The 19,594-nt window shown below is 44.6% G+C and overlaps 1 protein-coding gene across 2 annotated transcripts in view; it reads right to left on the bottom strand.

Moving 5' to 3' along the window:
* AMOT (angiomotin) overlaps positions 1 to 19,594 on the bottom strand; it is a 95,169-nt gene that overhangs the window by 35,037 nt on the left and 40,538 nt on the right. For both annotated transcript variants that reach the window (XM_054995907.1, XM_054995905.1), the window contains exons 4-6: positions 11,708 to 12,161; positions 10,914 to 11,058; positions 7,031 to 7,123 (exon numbers count right to left, since the gene is read on the bottom strand). In XM_054995907.1, the coding sequence (XP_054851882.1) occupies positions 7,031 to 7,123; positions 10,914 to 11,058; positions 11,708 to 12,161 (692 nt within the window). The remainder of the gene's footprint in view (positions 1 to 7,030; positions 7,124 to 10,913; positions 11,059 to 11,707; positions 12,162 to 19,594) is intronic.

The following is a 19,594-nucleotide window of genomic DNA, read 5'->3' as shown; positions in this document are numbered from 1 at the left end:
AATAAGAACCAAGCTATTAATACCCTTAATTGTGTACCAGCAGCAATGAACAACTCCACCCTTGGTTCAGGTCCCAAATGATGCTGGAAACTCTGTCAGAGTAACAGCCTATTTTACAGGATTGCTGTAAGAATTACAAAATAGTAATGTACACGAAGCACTCTGAACACACAAACACTATACAAAAGCTGAACATAAATATATGAAGCTATATTATATGGAGTTAAAGTGTTCATCTATGTTATTTATTTATTTAACTAAAATGTTCTACCTTGCCTCCTCTGCCCCATAGAGGGCCAATCATCATTGAGAAGACAAGGAATAAAATTCAATTTGTCATCGCTGTTAACTAAAAACCTTCTTAAAACCACCCCAAATGCCTTCCTGAAGGCTGGCAAGGCAGACAGGCTCCTAACCTCCAATGGGAGAATGTGTCACAGGGCTAGGCCTACTACCCAAATGCAGAGTTGTGGTTGAACTTTCCTGGGTGTGGGTGAGCAAGGAGATGATGTTGTGGGGAAAGTAACTGGTACTTGGGCTCGTACAGGGAGAGATGGTTTGTTGGGTGTCTGAACCCTTGGGTCATGAAGTGCAGGTAAGAACTAGCATCTTGCAATCAGCACAAAAATAGACAGGCAAACAGTAATGGTGTCTCAAAAAGGGTTTAACTTGTTCAAAATTGCTTGTTCTAGCCAAAGGTAAGCTTTTTTGCACCGAGGTTTCCGAGTTGCCTTCAAGGAAAGCCCAATCTAGAGCAGGTTACTGAAGTCAAGACCGTAGTAGCATGGAGCTATTTCTAGGACAAAGCAGCTATTTCTAGGACAATGTCCACATGTAATCAACAATTGGCACTTAGATAACGTATCAACCTGTTCTTCCATCAACAAGGCAGGACCCAACAAATCTTCAAGCTCTTGACCGAGTCAGCCAATGAGAGGCTCACCTCATTCAAGACGGGCCAAACAAGCCTTCCTAGGAGATCAGCCTTACTAACCAGCATCACTTTCCTCTCATTTGAATTCAGCTTGCTCTCCCTCAGTCACTTGACTACAGTAGCCAGACACAGTCTATTCTGGCAGCAGTTCCCCAGGGTTTCTGGCAAGGACCTTTCCTGTCTTTTAGTACTGAAGATCCTTTCTGGAGACTCCAGAGACTGAACTGGAAACACTTGATTTGGACAAGCAGTTTTGACCCTGGAACCTTGCCCTTGCAACCATAAACTCTGTCATGGAGCCACAACTAAACGAGAGAGTTTCAACAACCCAGTAAGACTGCAATATTCACACAAATATTTTAGACCTAAATATCAGTAACATTTTTAACATTAGGGTTTCTTTCATTGTAAAGATGAAATTACTGAATATTTCATACACAACAGTTGTATTAAATATTCAGTAATTTCTCTGTTGCAGTGTTACTCTTCTCATTTACATATGGAACAGCCCTCTCTAATCTGCTCAGTTGCAGACAGGAAACCAAATCCATTAGGTCAAGGCAATTCAAACCAGCCAGTTGTGGTGCTGAAGCCCTCGTTTCCATAGTAATTGTGTGTGTTTGTTGACAATTATGTGTTTTAAATCATATTAACCTCAAGGATTATATGGTTCCAATGGACAGTCAATCAGGAGTCTTGCTCTCCACAGAAAATCAAAAATAATCCAGTATTTGTTACTAGCAATACGACGTTATCTCCAATTTGACTGGCACACATCCTTTCTTTTCGCTCAGTCTTAAAGTTGTGCTAGTAAGGAAGGACTTGGATAGCCTCACAGTAAGTGCACAAGAGCAATCTATATATTTTTTTTGAGAGATAGGGGGAGTCCAGTAGTTTTGCATACTGACTTTTAACCAAGGCCCATTAGTTTGTTTGAAGCAAAAAACAGCACAGAAGAAGTCCAACTCCAAATGGCAATAGGCCGATTCTTCTTCCTAGATGCCCAGGGTGGCCATTAAGTACCTTTGATCCAAATGCAGCTTATAAACTATAATTGTTCTGATTAGGATTCCGGTGCAGGTATTTAAATTCCATTTCAACATCCATGGTAAATAGATAAACTTCCACAACAAAATTTTAAGGATAGGAAACTCAAAGCAGAGCAACCCGAATCGCTTCGGGTTGATTCAGGTTGCTCTGTGAAGCCTTTTCCCCTTGTTGCAGCAAGGGGAAAAAAGCTTCAAAGAGCTTTCAATTGATGGGAGGGGAAAGAGGGGAGTGAGAGGGGCAGGAGAGGGAGGGGGAGAGGAGTGATCAGGCAAGGGAGATTGGCTGAGAGAAAGAGCCAGCTGCTGCTGCAGCAAGTAGCAATTCCCTTCCCAATTAGGAGATTCTCTGGGAGGACAGTATTTTTTTAAAAAAAATTGTTTCAAGGTGGGACAGTGATTTGAATGTGCTATTAACGCTGTTCCCAGAAATTCATGACATGAAAATTTTTTTAAAAAAATTTTTAGTTTGTGATTCTCTGGTGTGATGTTAGAATTTGTTTCAAGGTGGAGGACTGTATGTTGTGATTTGAATGTGCTATTAATGCTGTTCCCAAAAATTCAAGAAATGAAACTTAAAACATTATTTTTGGTGTGTTTTTGATTCTCCGGTGTGATGGTGGGGGTTGATTTAATCTAGGACTGTACATTGTGATTTAACAGTGTTGTGATGTATTGCTGTTACCAAGAAATATATTTTTTTAAAATTGATTTTTGTGTGTGTATGAATCTCTGTTGCGATGGTTGGCCCCAAAGGGAAGCATGGAGAGTGGCTGGCTGGCCAGCTCTGGGGGTGCTGGGGAATTTTGAGGAGTTTGTCTTTGGTTTTGTTGGGCTGTTGGGGGATTTATTGAGGGGTTTCTGCCTGTGGCCATGGATGTCACATTCCATGTGTTTCTATTGTGGGAGTCTGGATTTTCCCACAATAGAAAGTGGGGTGGCTGGGGTGGTGGTCAACCTTCTTTGGGGAACCATTACATGGCCCCTCAAAGTCCAATCTCTCCTTGATGCTTGGGTGATCTCCAGCGGGCAGGTAGGAGTAGGTCCCCTACAAGTTTGGTGCATTTTGCTTGCAAAATGCCACCACCAGCCTCCTAGAACAGCCCACTAGTTTTCAACATATGGTTCAGTTTGGTTTCGGTTGAATTCAATGGATGATTCTCTGGAGTGAAGTTGATCCCCTTTCATCAATTTGGCTGCACTGAGGGAGGTTGTTCATTAGTTCACTTCTAATTGCTCATTCACTTGCTTCATATGGTTTTGTTGTGTATTTTTAATCAATTTTTTCTTATTGTGATTCTCTGGTGTGAATTTAGTCCTCATAGGGAATGTGGCTGGGGGACCTTCTTTGGGGGGCCATAACATGGCCCCCCGAAGTTCAATCTCCCTGAAACTTGGGTGGACATGGGAGGAGAGTTGGGAGAGGGTCCCCTGGAGGTTTGGTGCATTTTGCTTGCAAAATGCCACACCCAGCCTCCTGGTAACCTTCCCCCCATTTTTTTCCATAGGAAACAATGGAGATAGGCTGCGGCTGGGGTGACCTTCTTTGGGGGGCAATAACATGGCTCCCTGAAGTCCAATCTCCCTGAAACTTGGGTGGCCGTGAGAGGAGGGTTGGGAGAGGGTCCCCTGCAAATTTGGTGTTAATAGGGAAGAAAATGACCCCACCCAGGACCCCAGATAGCCGAGAGCAGCATTTCCCATTGGCCGAATCGTCCCTAATAATCCCGAATCTGCTTGCTGCTTCGGGTTTCGGGTTTACCTGATTTTTTTTCCTGCTCTGGATAAACCAGAAGCAGGAAGCCCAAATCTTTTGGAGTTGCACACCCCTATTAAAGAGTGTTACTTAGATGTTAATAGTTGCTATTAGATGTCCTTATCCGACTTTTTCTCCAAAGACATGATACTGTGTCACCATCTGCAACAAATGCTATCTGAGGCCAAACATGCTCTGAATAAAGATGCAGTAATTCTCCTTATGTTATTTTGAAGCAGACTGAGAATCCTGCCAGAATGAAATGTATGTCTTGGAGAAAAATGGAATGCACTTGCAAATCCTCTGTCATGCAATTATAAACTAACAGCCGCATGTTAAGTGCTGTGACTGTCTACTGGGTGGAGCTCCTAGCATAGCAAGACTGATTCACTGTCTTAAATCCCAAGACATTCCTGCCAAGAGAGAAAGGCAGCATTTTCATACCTGTCATTTTGGTTTCTACTATCATCAATCTGCTCTTCTGGACAGAGGTCATAACCCAAGACTATTTTTGTGCACACACCAGAAAAACAGAAGCACAGCACATTTCTTCCACATTTTGGAAAGGGAAAAATTCTTCTGCCCAGCACTTTTGCAAAGCAAAATAGAGTCAAGGCTAGGGAGTTACACGGATGTGAGGGAAATGAGAGGGATTGCAGGTAAAACTTGCATAAGCACTCTTTGGTAGAGATGGGCATGATCTGCATTACAATCAAAAAACCCCCACGATAATGGCATTCGCGCAATCGGGACCTGGTGGATTGTTGTCTTCCACGGCAAACGATCCAGCAGTCGGGTGGGGGCTGGACGGGGCGACCGTGATAGGATCGGGAAGCTAGACATTCAGGCGCCAACAATCTATTCTCCTGGCAACGGAGGCAGGGGAGTGCCTGAGCTGTTTGAAACTTGATAATATTTCCCCTAGCGAGGAAAAGCAAACAGTTGTGAGTGAAAAGGTGGCTTCCTGAGAAAAATATAAGCAAAGTGATTGGGAGAGGAAGGGGTTAAGAGAGAGAGAAAACAAAAACCCCTGGCTTTGAGTGCGGCTATCAGCAGAAGCTGTTTTGCGCTCCTCTCGTCCTGAATTCATTCAGTGCGTTGAAAGAGTTAACACTGAGAAGAGATCTCTCTCTCCTCCTGGCTTCTCAGCCCAGTGGGTCAATGGTAAATAGAGGGCTCAGAGTTGCTGAGCGGGAGTGTATACTGTCCCAGATCATGTCCAATGCCACAAACAAGACCAAACGATCTAAAATATGACAGCCTTTTTGTTTTGTTTCAATGTAAAAATCATATGAATTCATGGGGATCCGTGTCTCAGATTCATGTTTTTCACCGTGGCAGCGCCAAATATTTTTGGATCTGTGTTTTTTATATTTCAGTCTGTGGACCTGGCTGTGATATGTGATTTGATGTTTCATTTGTGTTTTTCCTATTTAAAAAACCATAGGATCCGTGAGGATCCTGGTTTTACTTTCTTCCTGTTTAAAATATGCTTTTGGAAGACTGGCTGCTTGCTTTTAAAATCAGGTGGGGAGGAATGGAGGATTCTATCCCTGCTTTTTTTAAAAAGCTGACTGAAACTTGTTGACGGGGTGTCTCTCTCTCACTCTATTTGGAGAGGCAGGGACAGGTTAAAAACTCCCCCCCCCTCTGCTCTAAGTGTGTGCGTGTGTGTGTGAGAAAACGTCCCCTCCCTGAGGGGAGACGGCTCGTCACCAGGTTAAAAACTTTCCCCCTCATCTGCTCTAAGTGTGTGTGGGGGGCGCCCCTCCAATCCCAGATCCCAGTTCGGAAACGGGACTTGATCGGAGTGAATTGGTGATCTGGGGTCGTCACCAGCGCAGATCCACGATCAGCTTGATCAGCATTTTTTTTTTGGATCGTGCCCATGTCTACTCTTTGGCTCTGCCTTGCTTTCTTCCAAGAGGCTATACATCCAACTCAGGTTCAGCCTCCAAACCCTCATACTTTACTCACTTCTATAGAAAAGCACACAGTACTGTGTTTGAGCAGAGTGTAAACAAACAATACTTGTGGCCTATTTTAAATGCATCAAGGACTGGAAATATGCCTAATTCCATAGAGTTCTCTCTTATCTAGGTAATGCAGTTCAACAACATTGCTGGGCTTTTTTCATCAGTTCAAAGAACCAGAAAAGGTATCTGCAGCTACAGCTTATTTTCTGCAACTGTCTTTGTAATGATTTTAAGTAAAATGTGTGTATTTGTCTTTAAATGCTTGGTGTGGTATAGATGAAGAGTGGGGGTGAAAGAGAGGGATGAGCGAGTGATATGATTGGCTGATGACAGAGAGTGGGCGGAGTGAAGGCAGTTTTAGAGGGAGAGTGGAGAGAAAAAGATTCAGTCAGGGCAAGAGAGGCCGGCTGGGTGCAGCCAGAGCTTGTGTATGATGACTGAGAGAAATATAACCTGTGCAGAATCCTGAACTGCGTGTTTGTGAAAGAACATTCAGTCAGGAGAAAGCAGGCAAACTGTGTGCGCACCTGAGAAAAGGTCTTGCTTGTAATTGAGAGAGAAATTAATATCAAAAGCAGGCAAACTGTGTGTGAAGCCTGAGGGAAGATCTGTGTGACCGGGTTTAAGTAAAGTCACCTTAAGAACTGACAACTATTCTTTTGAAACCATCAGATTTTAGAAATAATATGAAACCGATGTGCTTCTTATAAAAAATAAAAGATTAATTTGTTTTTTTTATATTCCAGAGTATCGTTATTCCTATATCACATTCCTTTCCTCAGGGCCACACAGTACCACGAACGTACCCTCGGGCATGTTACTAAAAGGATAAATTTAAGTTATTCTGGCATTTAATTCCTGGTAGCGGCAATCTGCCAAGAGGGGGCAAGAATAAAAGGCTTAAAGACCAAATCTACCCAAGAGAAAGAAGGGGTCGTAACATCTACTTTTCCTAACTTTCTACGGTCCTGGATAGTTTTGTAACATCCAGCGCCGTTCCAGAGAAAAAGTATGCTTGGAAAGGAGGGCAACAAAAAGATGACTGATTCAAGCCAGGCCACTTGTGTGTGATCTGCCCACTACAATTCTATGCTAAAATGAAATATCTGAAGAGCACAAATTAGTGTGAAAATAGTTTCAGCACTGGATAGCCCTACATCAAGATTCAAATATCATATCTTATGCTAAGCTGAACAATTGAAGTCTTCCTGTCCTAAAGGTCTCCATGTGGTATCACCCCAAACCTACATTTACCACATTTATCTGACTTTTTGCGCTCACATGAGATTTGTTGCAAAGGTTAGAAATCTGAACTCACTTTGTGCAAAGAGCTGGGAGATAGTTTTCCTGTTATCCTCAGAACCCTCAAACTCTTTTTCTGCCAGCTGTTTATTGGCTGTCTCCATGCGTTCTGCAGGGGGAAAAGTACATTAAAGAAAATTAGATAGTTTATAAAACCCAATGAGCCAACTGTACACTTTGATATGTGGCAACCACTCTCCAGAACCCTCCCAGAGATACCACCACACAAATGAAGCATGTTCAAGTCCCTGAGAGGACATAGCAAGTTTGGACTAGCGTTCCACCCTGTGAAGTATAAAATAAGGGTAGCATTTTAACGGGCATTCACTTCATAGTGTAGCTCCTCCCCTACAATCTTTCTTGTATAGGGAAATTTATTCAGCTTTATTCAGCTCTATTTATTCAGACTAACACGGCTCCTCTGGATCTATGAGTAGCATCTGGAAGGCCAGAACGACGGGGGGGGGGGGGGGCGGTGGCGGTGGCGGGGGAGGTGTCACATGGGGCCAGTTGCTACCTTCCCTATGAAACAGCTGGTAATCATGGGATCAGCATCACTCGCTTGCTTCTGAGCTTCCCGACATTACTGCAGCAGCATTAGGTGATGCCACAGAAAAGAGGCCCCCCGTCTCACCACAGTATCATACAGAAATGTATGTAAACTGTCAGTTGAAAGCTCAGGATAATTTTTATTATGGGTATCAAAACAATGCTGGATATCATACCATTTCCTTCAAGAAAGCCATTATCTTTAGATTAAAGGTTTTAGGATTACGATTTCTGGGATGATTTAAAAATACACAGAAGGAAAAAAAATTGAGCCCTGGATGGGGAGCCAATCAGTTTTTATGGACTAAAGTTATTGAAGCCAGAACATTAAAGAACCACCTGAATTTCTTCCTCAGATCACAGTAAACAAATGGGGCAGAATGAAAAATTCAGGAGGAAAGTGCCAAAGAGGGTGGGTCAAATATGACCTAGATAGGAGAGAAGACTCAAGACTAGAGTGCATGTGTGAGAAAGAGATCACTGAGAGCAACTGTAACATAGTAGTTAAGTGGCTGGGTCACCTATCAATACGCTTCTAGTCTGAACCCCACCACGGCCATGAGTTTAGGAGTGGCCTTGGGTAAGCCACTCCTCTCAACCCCAGCTCCCCAGCTGTATTGTGGGGATAATAATACTGACTTTAGATCAAGACAGGTAACCGTGTTAGTATGTCTGTAGATCTATCTGAAGAAGTGAGCTGAGGCTCACGAAAGCTCATACCCTACCACAAATTTTGTTAGTTTTATGGCGCTACAGGACTCTTGCCCTTTTTAAAGTTTTAGAGCTTAAACTTAACCCCCCCCCTTGCTCCAGCTGCAGGGGTTTAAATGTCCCTTTCCATGCCACTGCGCAGCAGCACAGAAAGGGGCATTTTATCCCAGCCTGCTCGCTTCTGCTGCCTGGCCAGCAGAAGAGAGAAGGGAAGGGTGCATACTGGGGGGAAGAGACTGAATGGGCTGGGAGCAGGGAGGAAAAGAGATGGAGAATGAGTGGGTGGGTTAAGAGTGAAAGAGTGTGACAGGAGGTGGAGGAAAGGGAGAAAGAGTTAAGGGGTGGAGGAAAGAGACAAGGGGGAAGGAGACAGAATGGATTGAGTAGAGGGAGGAAAAGAGGTGGAGAACGGGTGAGGGGATGAGGAGGTAAAGAGTGAGAGGAGGTGGAGGAAAGGGAGAAAGAGTGAAAGGGTGGAAGGAAGAGACAAGGGGGAAGGAGACAGAATGGACTGAGGAGAGGGAGGAAAAGAGATGGAGAATGAGTGTGTGGATTAAAAACAGGAGGAGTGATTGGAGGGGGAATGAGAGAGAATGGACCGGGTGCAAGGAGGTAAACAGATGGAGAATGGGTTAAGAGGGGAAGAGTGAAGGGGATAATGGGGGAAAGAGATAGAATAGATCTGGGGCAAGGAGACAAAGCACGGATAAAGAATCAGAAAGGATGGGTGGAGATCTCTGAGAGATCAGAGACACTGAGAGATCTCTGTCTTTTGGTGCTACACCTCTGAAGATGCCAGCCACAGCTGCTGGCGAAACGTCAGGAACTACAATGCCAAGACCACGGCAATACAGCCCGGAAAACCCACAACAACCATCGATGGGTGGATTGATCAAGAAGGAAAGAGTGACAGGAGGGGTGGAGAGAGGGAAAGAGTGGAGGGGTGGAGGAAAGATAGAAGGGGTTTTAAAGAGGGAAAGAGACAGAAAGGGTTGGGAGGAGGGAAGATCCCAACCCATTCTGTCTCTTTCCTCCTTTAAACCCCTTCTCTCTTTCCTCCACCACTCTTTCCCCCTCATTTCCTGTCACTCTTCCCCTCTTAGCCCAACCACTCATTCTCCATCTCTGTATCTCCCTGCCCAGAACCCATTCTGTCTCTTAATTCCTTTAAACCTCTTTATTTCTTCACTCCTTTATTTTTTTCCCTGTCCACCACCTCCTGTCACTCTTACTTTCTTGACCCACACACCCATTCTCCATATCTTTACCTCTTTATTCCCAGCCCACTCAGTCTCTTTCCCCCATTAACCCTCCTTTGTCCCCTTCCCCTCTTCTCTCTGCTCCTTCACTCTACCCCTCTCTGCCACCTCCTGTCACTCTTTATCTTATTCTACCCATCCATTTGCCATCTCTTTACCTCCCTGCTCCCAGCCCATTCAGTCTCTTTCCCCCATTAACCTTCCTTTGTCTCCTTCCCTTCTTCTCTCCGCCCCTTCACTCTTCCCCCTCTTTGCCATCTCCTCTCACTCTTTCTCTTATTCCACCCACCTATTCACCATCCCTTTACCTCCCTGCTCCCAGTTCATTCCATCTCTTTCCATTAACCCTCTCTTGTCCTCTTCCCTTCTTTGCTCCGCCCCTTCACTCTTCACCCTCTCTGCCACCTCCTCCCACTCTTTCCCTCTTAATCCACCCACCCATTCTCCATCTCTTTTCCTCCCTCTCTTCAATCCATTCTGTCGCCTTCCCCTTTGTCTCCTCCCCTTTCCTCCACCTCCTGTCACAATTCCCCTCTTAACCCCCCCCATTCTCCATCTCTTTACCTCCCTGTTCCCACTCGTTTCCTTCCCACATTAACTCTACCTTGTCCCCTTCCCCTCTTCTCTCTGCCCCTTCACTCGTTCCCCCTCTGCCACCTCCTCCCACCGTTACCCTCTTAACTCCCCCACTCATTCTCCATCTCTTTACCTCCCTGCTCCCAGTCCATTCAATCTCTTCCCCCCATTATGCCCTCTCCCTTTGTATCTTCCCTCCATCCCCTTCAGTCTTTCTCCCTCTCTGCTACCATTTAAACCCAGCCAGGCAGCTGAAGTCAGGGTTTAAATGACCCTTGCCGTGGTGCTGCACTTCCCGGAAGTGACATCATCAAGTGGTCCTGGGAGTGCACGCACACGCACACACATATGGTACCAGTGAGTTCCACCACCTCTTTTCCCAGAAAAAAGCCCTGTAAAATCAAAGAGATGGGCAACTGGTCACAGAGGGTGGGGCAAAAATGTAGCTTCATGTTAAATGGACCAAATAATTCAGGTCAAAATATCAGGGAATGTCATAATAATGGGAAGAGTCCGGCAACTTCATACACCCTCAAGAAAGCAGCCAACACACAGACTCTCTTCATATATTTGAGACAGAGCATAACAAGTCTGGTTCCCAAGTGCGCTGTACAGAAGGTCAACATTTCCCAGCCCAGGTGACCACACAGTGTTCACAATGATAAAGCACAATAAGGCTTGAGAAGGTGTAGTGCTTTACAGGTGAAGCAGAAAGAATTTTAAGAGAATAATCTTTTTGACTGCATCAATAATATTAACTGCATACATCTGTGAATTTTAGCACTTTAAGAAATTTTCTTTTACCTCTGAGGTCCCTGTTGAAGTCATGGAGCCTGCGAATTTCTCCTTCCAGCTTGTTTCTCATAGCCTTTTCCAAGGCTTCCCTCTTTGAGGAAGACTTTTCCAGGTTTTTATAGGCCTCTGAAACTTGCTGAATTTCTGTTTCCAGCTACAGCAGATAATTAAAACGAAGAGAGGCATTTATATCTTTGTTATGAAAAATATTTAGCATGGAATGCATAGTGTATATGTTTTCTTAGATGCTATAAAAAGACCTGATTAAACCTCAAGGAAGATGCACACTCTTCCCTCTTTCTGCCGCCTCCTCTCACTCTGCAAGCGTGTTTCATAAAGGACGTGCTTTTTACACAACAGGCTAAAAGCACATCACGTCATTCTACTGCAAAAAGAGGTCCAACCCCGTGAAGTGCTTGGGAACTACCTGCAAGCCGCTCCAAGTTCCCCTGGAGGAAGAGCAAGATGTAGGTGTTAAAAATGGAAAGACAAAAATGGAAAGACAAAAATGGCTCTTTTCTATTTCTCTATGGAACCCTGGGGTTTGTGGATCTCTTAACAGACCTATCTCAACCACTCTTACAAAGTCACAACCCATAGATTCCCTTAGGGGATACCAGGACAAATAAAAATAGCACACGCTTATAGTGTAGATTTGTCCAAATATGTAGACTTTTATCAGGACGCTGCACACAGTTCTGAAAGAGCTTGCACAATGGCCGAGCTTTGTATTTCCTGGAAGTGAAACACAAGAGCTGTTTTCACATTGTGCAGAAAGAGACAGAAGCCACACCAAGTCCTACCTTTTGCAGCCTTGCTACTTTCTCGTAGCATCCGTCTAGCTCTTGCCGTAGAGACCTATTTTCCTCTGATAGGATCTCCACCATCTGCTGGGCCCTGGACACAATGGCAAAAGGATCCACAGCCAACTGCTGATAAGGAGAAGGTGCTGGCTGAGGCCTTGGCAGTGGTGAGTATGAATCCCCTTGTTGATGTTGTTGTCCAATAACAGGTTGACACAGTCGGTAAAAATCTCCCTGATGGACTTGGTTCGATAGAAACAGCTGTTGGGTCCGTGGCAGAGAGAATGGATCTCCTTGGCTGGGAGTAAGTGGAGGATGATGCTGAGAAGGAGACAGCCTAGATGGTGGCAGAGACTGCAGTAATGTCAAAGATCCCAAAGATGTTAATGAAGATGTTGGGCTGTGATGGTGAGGAGGTCTCTGTTGTAAATGCAGCTGCAGATCTGGATTCTGCCTGCAAAACAAACAGCTAATTTGGACCTACCCTAAAATTGCCAAACAAACCAAGTCCTATAAGCTAGGGGCCAAAAGTATGTTCTCGAGCCACTGCTGCTTACACAGTCGACATACTTCTGACTTCAGAGAATGCACACTATACATAAAAATGTCAGGCTAATGGACGGTTATAACTGAGATCATGCTGGGAGAAAACACACACACACTCTGCTTCATGCATCTGAAGAGGAGAACTGTGATTCTCGAAAGCTTATGCTACAGTAAAGTTGGTTAGTCTTAAAGGTGCTACTGGACTCTTTTCTATTTTGACACTGCTGTGTGCTGCACCCAAATTCCATATCTCCCCTCCTGTCTGGTTCCAGCCCGCCCCAACCACTCTCATTTTTGATGCTCCTGAGAAGTGAAATTGGGGTGGGGGGGGGGAGATAGTGAGAGAAGACCAGGCAAGAACCTTCGTCCCTGACATCTAATTTTCTGTATGGAAGAGCAATCTAATGTCAGGCAGGCAAGCCACCTTGCCTGCCATAACTGTGAATGCATATATACTGGGGGTGGGTGGGGAGGTGGGGAGGGAAATGGGCTTTCTTCCTGTAGTGTAACTTTCTTCCTTCAATGTATCTTGGCTACGTTGTGCTGTTATCAGCACAGCTGGAAACGTGAGGAAACCAACCTTGGGAAATTCCGCTTTGCATCTTTTTCAGGATTTTCGCTGACTTCAACTGACTTGTTTGGACTAGGGGGAGGGGACAGGGGGTATAACCTCTCGGGGAAGACTTTGCTTCAGCATTCCAGGCAAGTCCCATGTATCAGAGCACTTCTAGGGAGTTTTATCGGAATACCTTTAACTCATACAACCATGTTTGATGAAGTAGAGAGTCTGAGAGAATCCCCTAGCCAGGCCTGACATCTTATCACCTACAGTTTTGAAGGGTACAAGGCAGAACCAGGCTGACCTTCATGATAATTAAGCCCCTCTGCAGCCCAGTTACAGGGCACTGATCCTCAAGAACATGCAAGCAGTTCAGAGTAGCACTGTTTAAGAAGCAGAAGAGGCTAAAGAGTTTTCAGATTGGTTTAAACAGGCAGACAAGTAGCCTTCAAAGATTTAGCAATGGGAATGGAATGGAGACAAAAGGCTAGTTTGAAGTCCCTGCTCCCACATCAAGGCGCAGTGCTGGAGCCCCACCCTCCCAGCTACATTGCGCAGAAAGAAAGGATCTTTGAAACTGCCTATCCCACAGGCATTGGAAGCAGGCTTCCAGAAAACAAGAGGATTTCAAAAGAAAAAGCGTAATGTTTAATACAGTATTTAAACTCACAATAGGATCTGTTTTGTAGTTAATAAAGAATCACTGCAACTCAAACATCATTAGTCATGTCTACTGTATAGACAGGCAGTTTGAGCAGTGGGGACTGGGAGGGAAGCACTGCCCCGGCATTGTGTGTTCATGTGTGCACATTTACATGCACCTGTGCACCCCAAATGCATAAAATAATAACAACTACTACATTTGATCTATATACTGCTCTTCAGGACAACTTCCTGCTCCCCACTCAGAGCGGTTTACAAAGTGTGCTGTTATTCTCCCCACAACAATCCCCCTGTGAGGTGGGTGGGGCCGGAGAGCCCTGAGAGAGCTGTGATTGACACAAGGTCACCCAAGGGGAGGAGTGGAGCATCAAACTCAGGGGAACCAAACACATCCCACACTGCAAAAAATCAGAAAATTGGAACACGTTGAATACAGCAACTTTCTATGGAAGCAACAGTCTAAACAAAAGAAAATGCTCTGGATTTTACTAATATTTGTTTGTCATCACAAATTCTCTTCTCTGTTCATTTTCTCCATAAAACATATAAAAGCAAAAAAATCTTAAAATATATTAGAAACAACATTCAATTTATATAAACCCAACTCAGCTGAATGGTAGAAAGACACAGAAATGTCACATCCTCCTTCCACTTTGTTCAACAACTCCAAGAACCTGCTTGGGATTCAGGGAAGCATGCTCGGCGTTTCAGTCCCAGTGGCTTTGGGGCATTACAGGGTCTCTACTGCCTTAATTCATTTCCTAGGTACTATAGCAGGCTCCCGCCCCCCCTTTTTTTGCTGCTGCCGTCTTCCTACCTGATGCCTGGATTTGGACCAAGGAGTTTAATTCTCGAGGTTCTTCTGCCTTTTTAATACTTGTCTTTACAATACTAATTGGAAAGGGAATTACATTTCTGCTGCTTCAGGCATACCAGAAACTACTGTCGCTTCCCACTTCATGGAAGCAGGAAAATGAAGTCGACTGAATATTTAAGCCTAAATGCTCCCCAAGACAAGAAAAATGAGTATCTTTCTGCACAAAAGCTTAATCTGTCCAAAGATTAAGCATCTTCTCTTGCAGACTCGTCTTTACATACAGCAACTAGGTTCTGACATTTAAATACATCTTTTAACAAATAAGGACAACGATAACTTACATGACGATCATTTCTATGGAGGTTGTCAATGTCACTCTTGAAAAAGAGCCCAGCAACCCACTCCTATGCTCTACTACCATTTATATACAGCTCGGGGGGGGGGGGGCGCTGGCAGCGGCGGAGATTTGCAACGAATTCCCCAACCCAGACTATCCCTCTCCTCATTTTTTAGAAATTTAGGAGAACACAGAAAATGCTACTCAAAATGCATAGTATGAAGGTTTTTGTGTAAGAATCTATAGTATTAGACTCTAATAATTCCTGTGTATATTGTAGACCAGGATTCCTCAACCTTTGTGAGCCTGTCAGCACCTCTGGAATCCTGATCCAGGGTGGTGGGTGCAACCATAAAATGGCTTCCAGAGGAAGTAAAGGCAACCACAAAGTATCAGGGCGTGATGTTATACATACCTCTAATAGTAACATTTCAGGCAAATGCTGAGCAGAGGGTTAACATTTTCTCCACCCGAGCTGCCTCCATAGCCCAGGGCTCTGTCCTGGCTGCCACGGCCACCTCCTCCTCCCATTGTCTTGGCAAAAATCAAGAGCTGCTCTTTTTTGCAGCCAAAGCATGGCTTCTGCTGGGGAGCTGGAAGTGACCGCTGGAGGTGGGGAAGAGAGGCCAGGCCCAGCGCAGCCAGAGCCAGGGGAGACGGACTGTGCAGCACCAGGATGCTCTTGCCTCTGCTACTGGTGTGGCTAGCTGGCGGGGGAGCAGAGTCATGCTGACTTTTACTGTCTGTCTGCTCTTCCACACTTAGTTGCTAGCCCCAGAGATCACTGCTTCTGCTCTCCCCCCACACTGCAAAGTTGTTGTTTTTTTTAAAAAAAATTATAGTGTTCCAGCATTGCTATTCTACTTTATTTTTAAAAATTAGGGGGGAAAACTGGATTAAGAGATTCTTGACTGCCATTTTAATTGAAATTTTAATTAAGGATGAGGGTCAAGAGTGGTGGGAGGAAGAATGGGCGAAAGGGTGCAGTTACAACATTGCTGCTTAACCAATCATGGCGCAGGCGGATAAAGGAGAAGGTGAAAGGGCCAGGGCTTATGCCAAATAAAACATTCAGCACTTGAAAAAAGGCGTTGTTTTACTTCACTATTGGCGTACATGCCCAGGGAGAAAAACTGCTGAATACCCAAGGAAAAATAAATTCTGCAGCTGATACAGCCTTTTACTATGCAGAACTTTAAAAAAAATCTGGGAAGCAATTTGAAGACTGAACTGAGATGTTTTAAAATTTATTTTATTTATGTCATTTATAGTCCACCTTTCTCACTGAGACTCAAGGCGTATTACACAGTAGGAGATTAGTACAATCAGTGTCAAGTACATTTCAATACAGTATCAATACATTGTTTATGGAAAAACAATGCCATAGAGTAAATAGATGTAAGTTTAAAAGACATAGTATTAGCAAGAATCCAATAGAGAGTAGAAAAAATACTGAAGCAGAACATAATCAATTCTAGGACTAACATTAGACAACATGGAGCACAGGTGGTACATAGGAGTACATATTTAAAGCAACAGATAATATGTAAGGCAATATAGTGATGGAGTCTACGGTCCCTAACTCATTAGCGAAGCATCCGAGACCCCTTCCCTACAATACAGCCTTCCCATTTGAGTAAAAAGCCTTTTTGAATAGTTCGGTTTCATTGTTTATGAAAAGCCAGGAAAGTGGGGGCTCTTCTGACTTCCTCATACAGGTCATTCCACAGAATAGGGGCCACCAAAGAGAAAGCCCATGTAGGGGCTGCTGCTGACTTCACCTGTGTGCAGCCTGGCTCCTGTGGGAGACCCTGTTCAGATGAGCGAAGCTGCTGTGGAGGAACATAGGGAGGGAGGCAGTCCTGTAGGTATGCCGGACCAAAGCCATGAAGAGCTTTGTATGTAATAACCAATACCTTGAATTGAGCACGGTAACTGATGGGTAGCCAATGGAGTGACTGTAGGATGGGAGTGATGTTCATGCTCCTGCTCGCTCCTGATAACAGTCAAGCTGCAGCATTTTGTACAAATCGGAGCCTCCTAGTTAACTTAGATGGGAGACCTATGTATAGTGCATTACAATAGTCAAGTTTTGATGTTACCATAGCATGGATCCAAGTGGCCAGGTCAGCCATGACAAGATAAGAAGGCAACTTTCTGGCTAGAGTGAGGTTGTAGAAAGCATTTTTTGCCGCTGCCTTGTTTTTCTAGTAATAACGCTGGATCCAGTATAACCCCTAGGCTTTTAACTGAGTCTGCAAAGGTCAGATGAACTCCATCAAAAGTGGGGAGTACAGTGTCCTTCAAGATCTCTGCCTTCCTAACAAGCATCACTTCAGTCTTGTTCAATTTCAACCATTTCACTACGGCTGTCAGGCAGTGATCTATGATTTCTACTGCATTCTGTGGGGACCTGGATAGCGAGATATAGAGTTGAGTGTCGTCTGCATATTGATGACACTCAGCTCCATAGCTGCGAATGAGTTGTCCTAAAGGTTTTACATAGAGGTTGAATAAGATGGGAGATAACCCCGCAAGATAGTTCCCATTCTGGAGATAGCTGATCTCCAACGGCAACCCTTTGACTCCACTCCAAGAGAAATGATTTAAACCAGTCTAGGGTACATCCTTTGATGTCCACATCTGTTTCTAAACGCCTCAACAGGATGGCATGGTCTACTGTATCAAAGGCTGCAGACAGACCCAATAGAAGCAATAAGGAGGCACGGCCTTTGTCTATATTCAGACGGAGATCATCCACTAATGCTATTAGTGCTGTCTCTGTTCCATGCCCTGGTCTGAAACCTGACTGGAAAGGGTCCAGAGCGCTAGAGTTATCCAAGAAGGTCTGGAGTTGGTCAGCTACTGCTCTCTCAATCACTTTGCCCAGAAAGGACAGATTAGAGACTGGGTGATAACTGTTACATCATTTTTGTCTAGTGATGGTTTTTTAAGTAGCGGACAGATAACAGCCTGTTTGAGCTGCCAGGGAAAGTTGCCCTGAGTTAGTGATTGATTTACAATAGACCTCAGTGGTTCACTTATGTGGTCCTTATTTGATGTTAACAACCAGGATGGGCAAGGATCGAGCGCACAAGTAGTGGCTTTCGTAGGCATCAAGACCCTGTTAAGATCTGTCATTGAGATTGGTTCAAAGCAGTCCAAATGTAAGCTCGATGGTATATTAAGCATTTCTTCTATCTCATTTGCATAGCAGCTAGCACACAGCGTATTCGTGCTATTTTATCAGCAAAAAACTTAGCAAAGGCCTCACAGCTAATTCTCTGTTCTTGGGACTATAAAGGTTCAGATTTAGGGATTAGAAGGCATCTGGATATCTCAAACAATTGGGATGGTTGTGATCTAGCCGACGCAATAGTTGCCGAAAAATAACGTTTCTTTGCTGCTTTCATTTCCACTTCATAGGTCCTCCAGTGGGTTCTGTAGCATGTTCTATCTGGTTCCGTGTGAGCTTTTTGCCAGCACCTTTCTAGACGTCTTCCAACTCTCTTTAAGTCAGCCAGCTTTATGGTAAACCATGGGGCTGGTGTCCATCCCAAGGGTCAGAGTGGTCGATAAGGAGCAATGGTGTCAATAGCTTCAAGGAGCTTTGTGTTCCACACTCCTACAGCAGCTACCATGGGGCATGTGTCTGGGATTCTAAAATCCCACAAGGCATTTTGGAATCTAGAAGGGTCCATGAGCCTTAGTGGGCAAATCATTTTAACTGGACCCCCAATTTTGTGGGGAGTTGGGGCTATATTCATGATGGTCTGACCACGGTTCAGGCCGAACCTCCAATGCTGAAACAAGGTTTTCTCTTAAAGGCTCAGTGCAAAATATTAAGTCTAAGGTGTGGCCCCTTTCATGTATAGGGCCTGTCACAATTTGCGAGAGGCCCAGGGTAGCCAGGGAAGCTATAAATTCCTGAGTTGGGCCTGACTTTGAACACTCAGCATGGATGTTGAAGTCTCCCAGAACAATGTCAAGGTGTCTCTAACATCATGTCTGCTAGCAGCTCTACCAACTCAGAAAGGGTGCTTATGGGGGAGCTAGGTGGTCTATACACAAGCAAGATACCCAATCTGTCTTTAATTCCCAGAGACAAGTACAAGCAGTCAATACCAGCTATAGCTTATACTGGAGATTTGCGGAAGTTGAAGGACTCACGGAGAATAATAGCAACCTCTCCTCCTCAGCTACTATTGCAAGGTTGGGGTAGGACCACATAGCCAGGGGGAGTCAGTTGGGACAGACACACCTTGTCATTTTCCTGCAGCCATCTCTCTGTCAGGCAAGCCATGTCAATTTTCTTTTCCTGCAATATCCCAGCAATGCATGCAACCTTGTTCCTAACAGATCTTGTATTGCATAGGATTAGTGTAGCAGGGGGTGGGTGGGAGCAGCCCCATTGTCAGCAGGTGGAATGCTAGAGAGGTCGGATAAGCAGCGAGCATTACTGCTTGATGCTGGGCGCCTTTCATAAGTCCCGCTCCCATATCTACCAGCTCCCAACTGCACTTGAATAGTAAATTTGCCCGACGCTTACTACCAAGCAAGTAAGTAGTGAGTAAGAAGCTCAGGATTGCACCCTACAACTACATATTAGAATTTCAAACATACTGGTGGTCCCAACTCAGACAACAGTCTAGGGCTACAATCTTTGTATATTTGCACAAGCAGTGTTGATCGGTTGTTGCAACCATCTCAGAAGCAGTTTCTTCCTATCCTCTCTTGTCCTCCAACTCATTTAGCTGATGGCTGCCCCCAGGCCATGTGACCATGTGAATGTAACTCAGAGGAGTCACTGAAGCATTAAGGGGCCAGAACCAACAAAAAAGCTCCATGTGAAAAGACTTCTGACTGAGGCAGCCCAGGCCACTGGCCCTTCTCTGTCTGTTCTGATTTTAAAGGGAGGCCATGGGTAAGCTGGTTGCCTGATAATCAGCACACACTCAAGTCCTC

This window comes from Eublepharis macularius, chromosome 13, assembly GCF_028583425.1.
Source record: "Eublepharis macularius isolate TG4126 chromosome 13, MPM_Emac_v1.0, whole genome shotgun sequence".
Classification (NCBI taxonomy): Eukaryota; Metazoa; Chordata; class Lepidosauria; order Squamata; family Eublepharidae; genus Eublepharis; species Eublepharis macularius.
The sequence above is the reverse complement of the archived record's forward strand: the minus strand, read 5'-3'. Positions and strand labels throughout refer to the sequence as shown.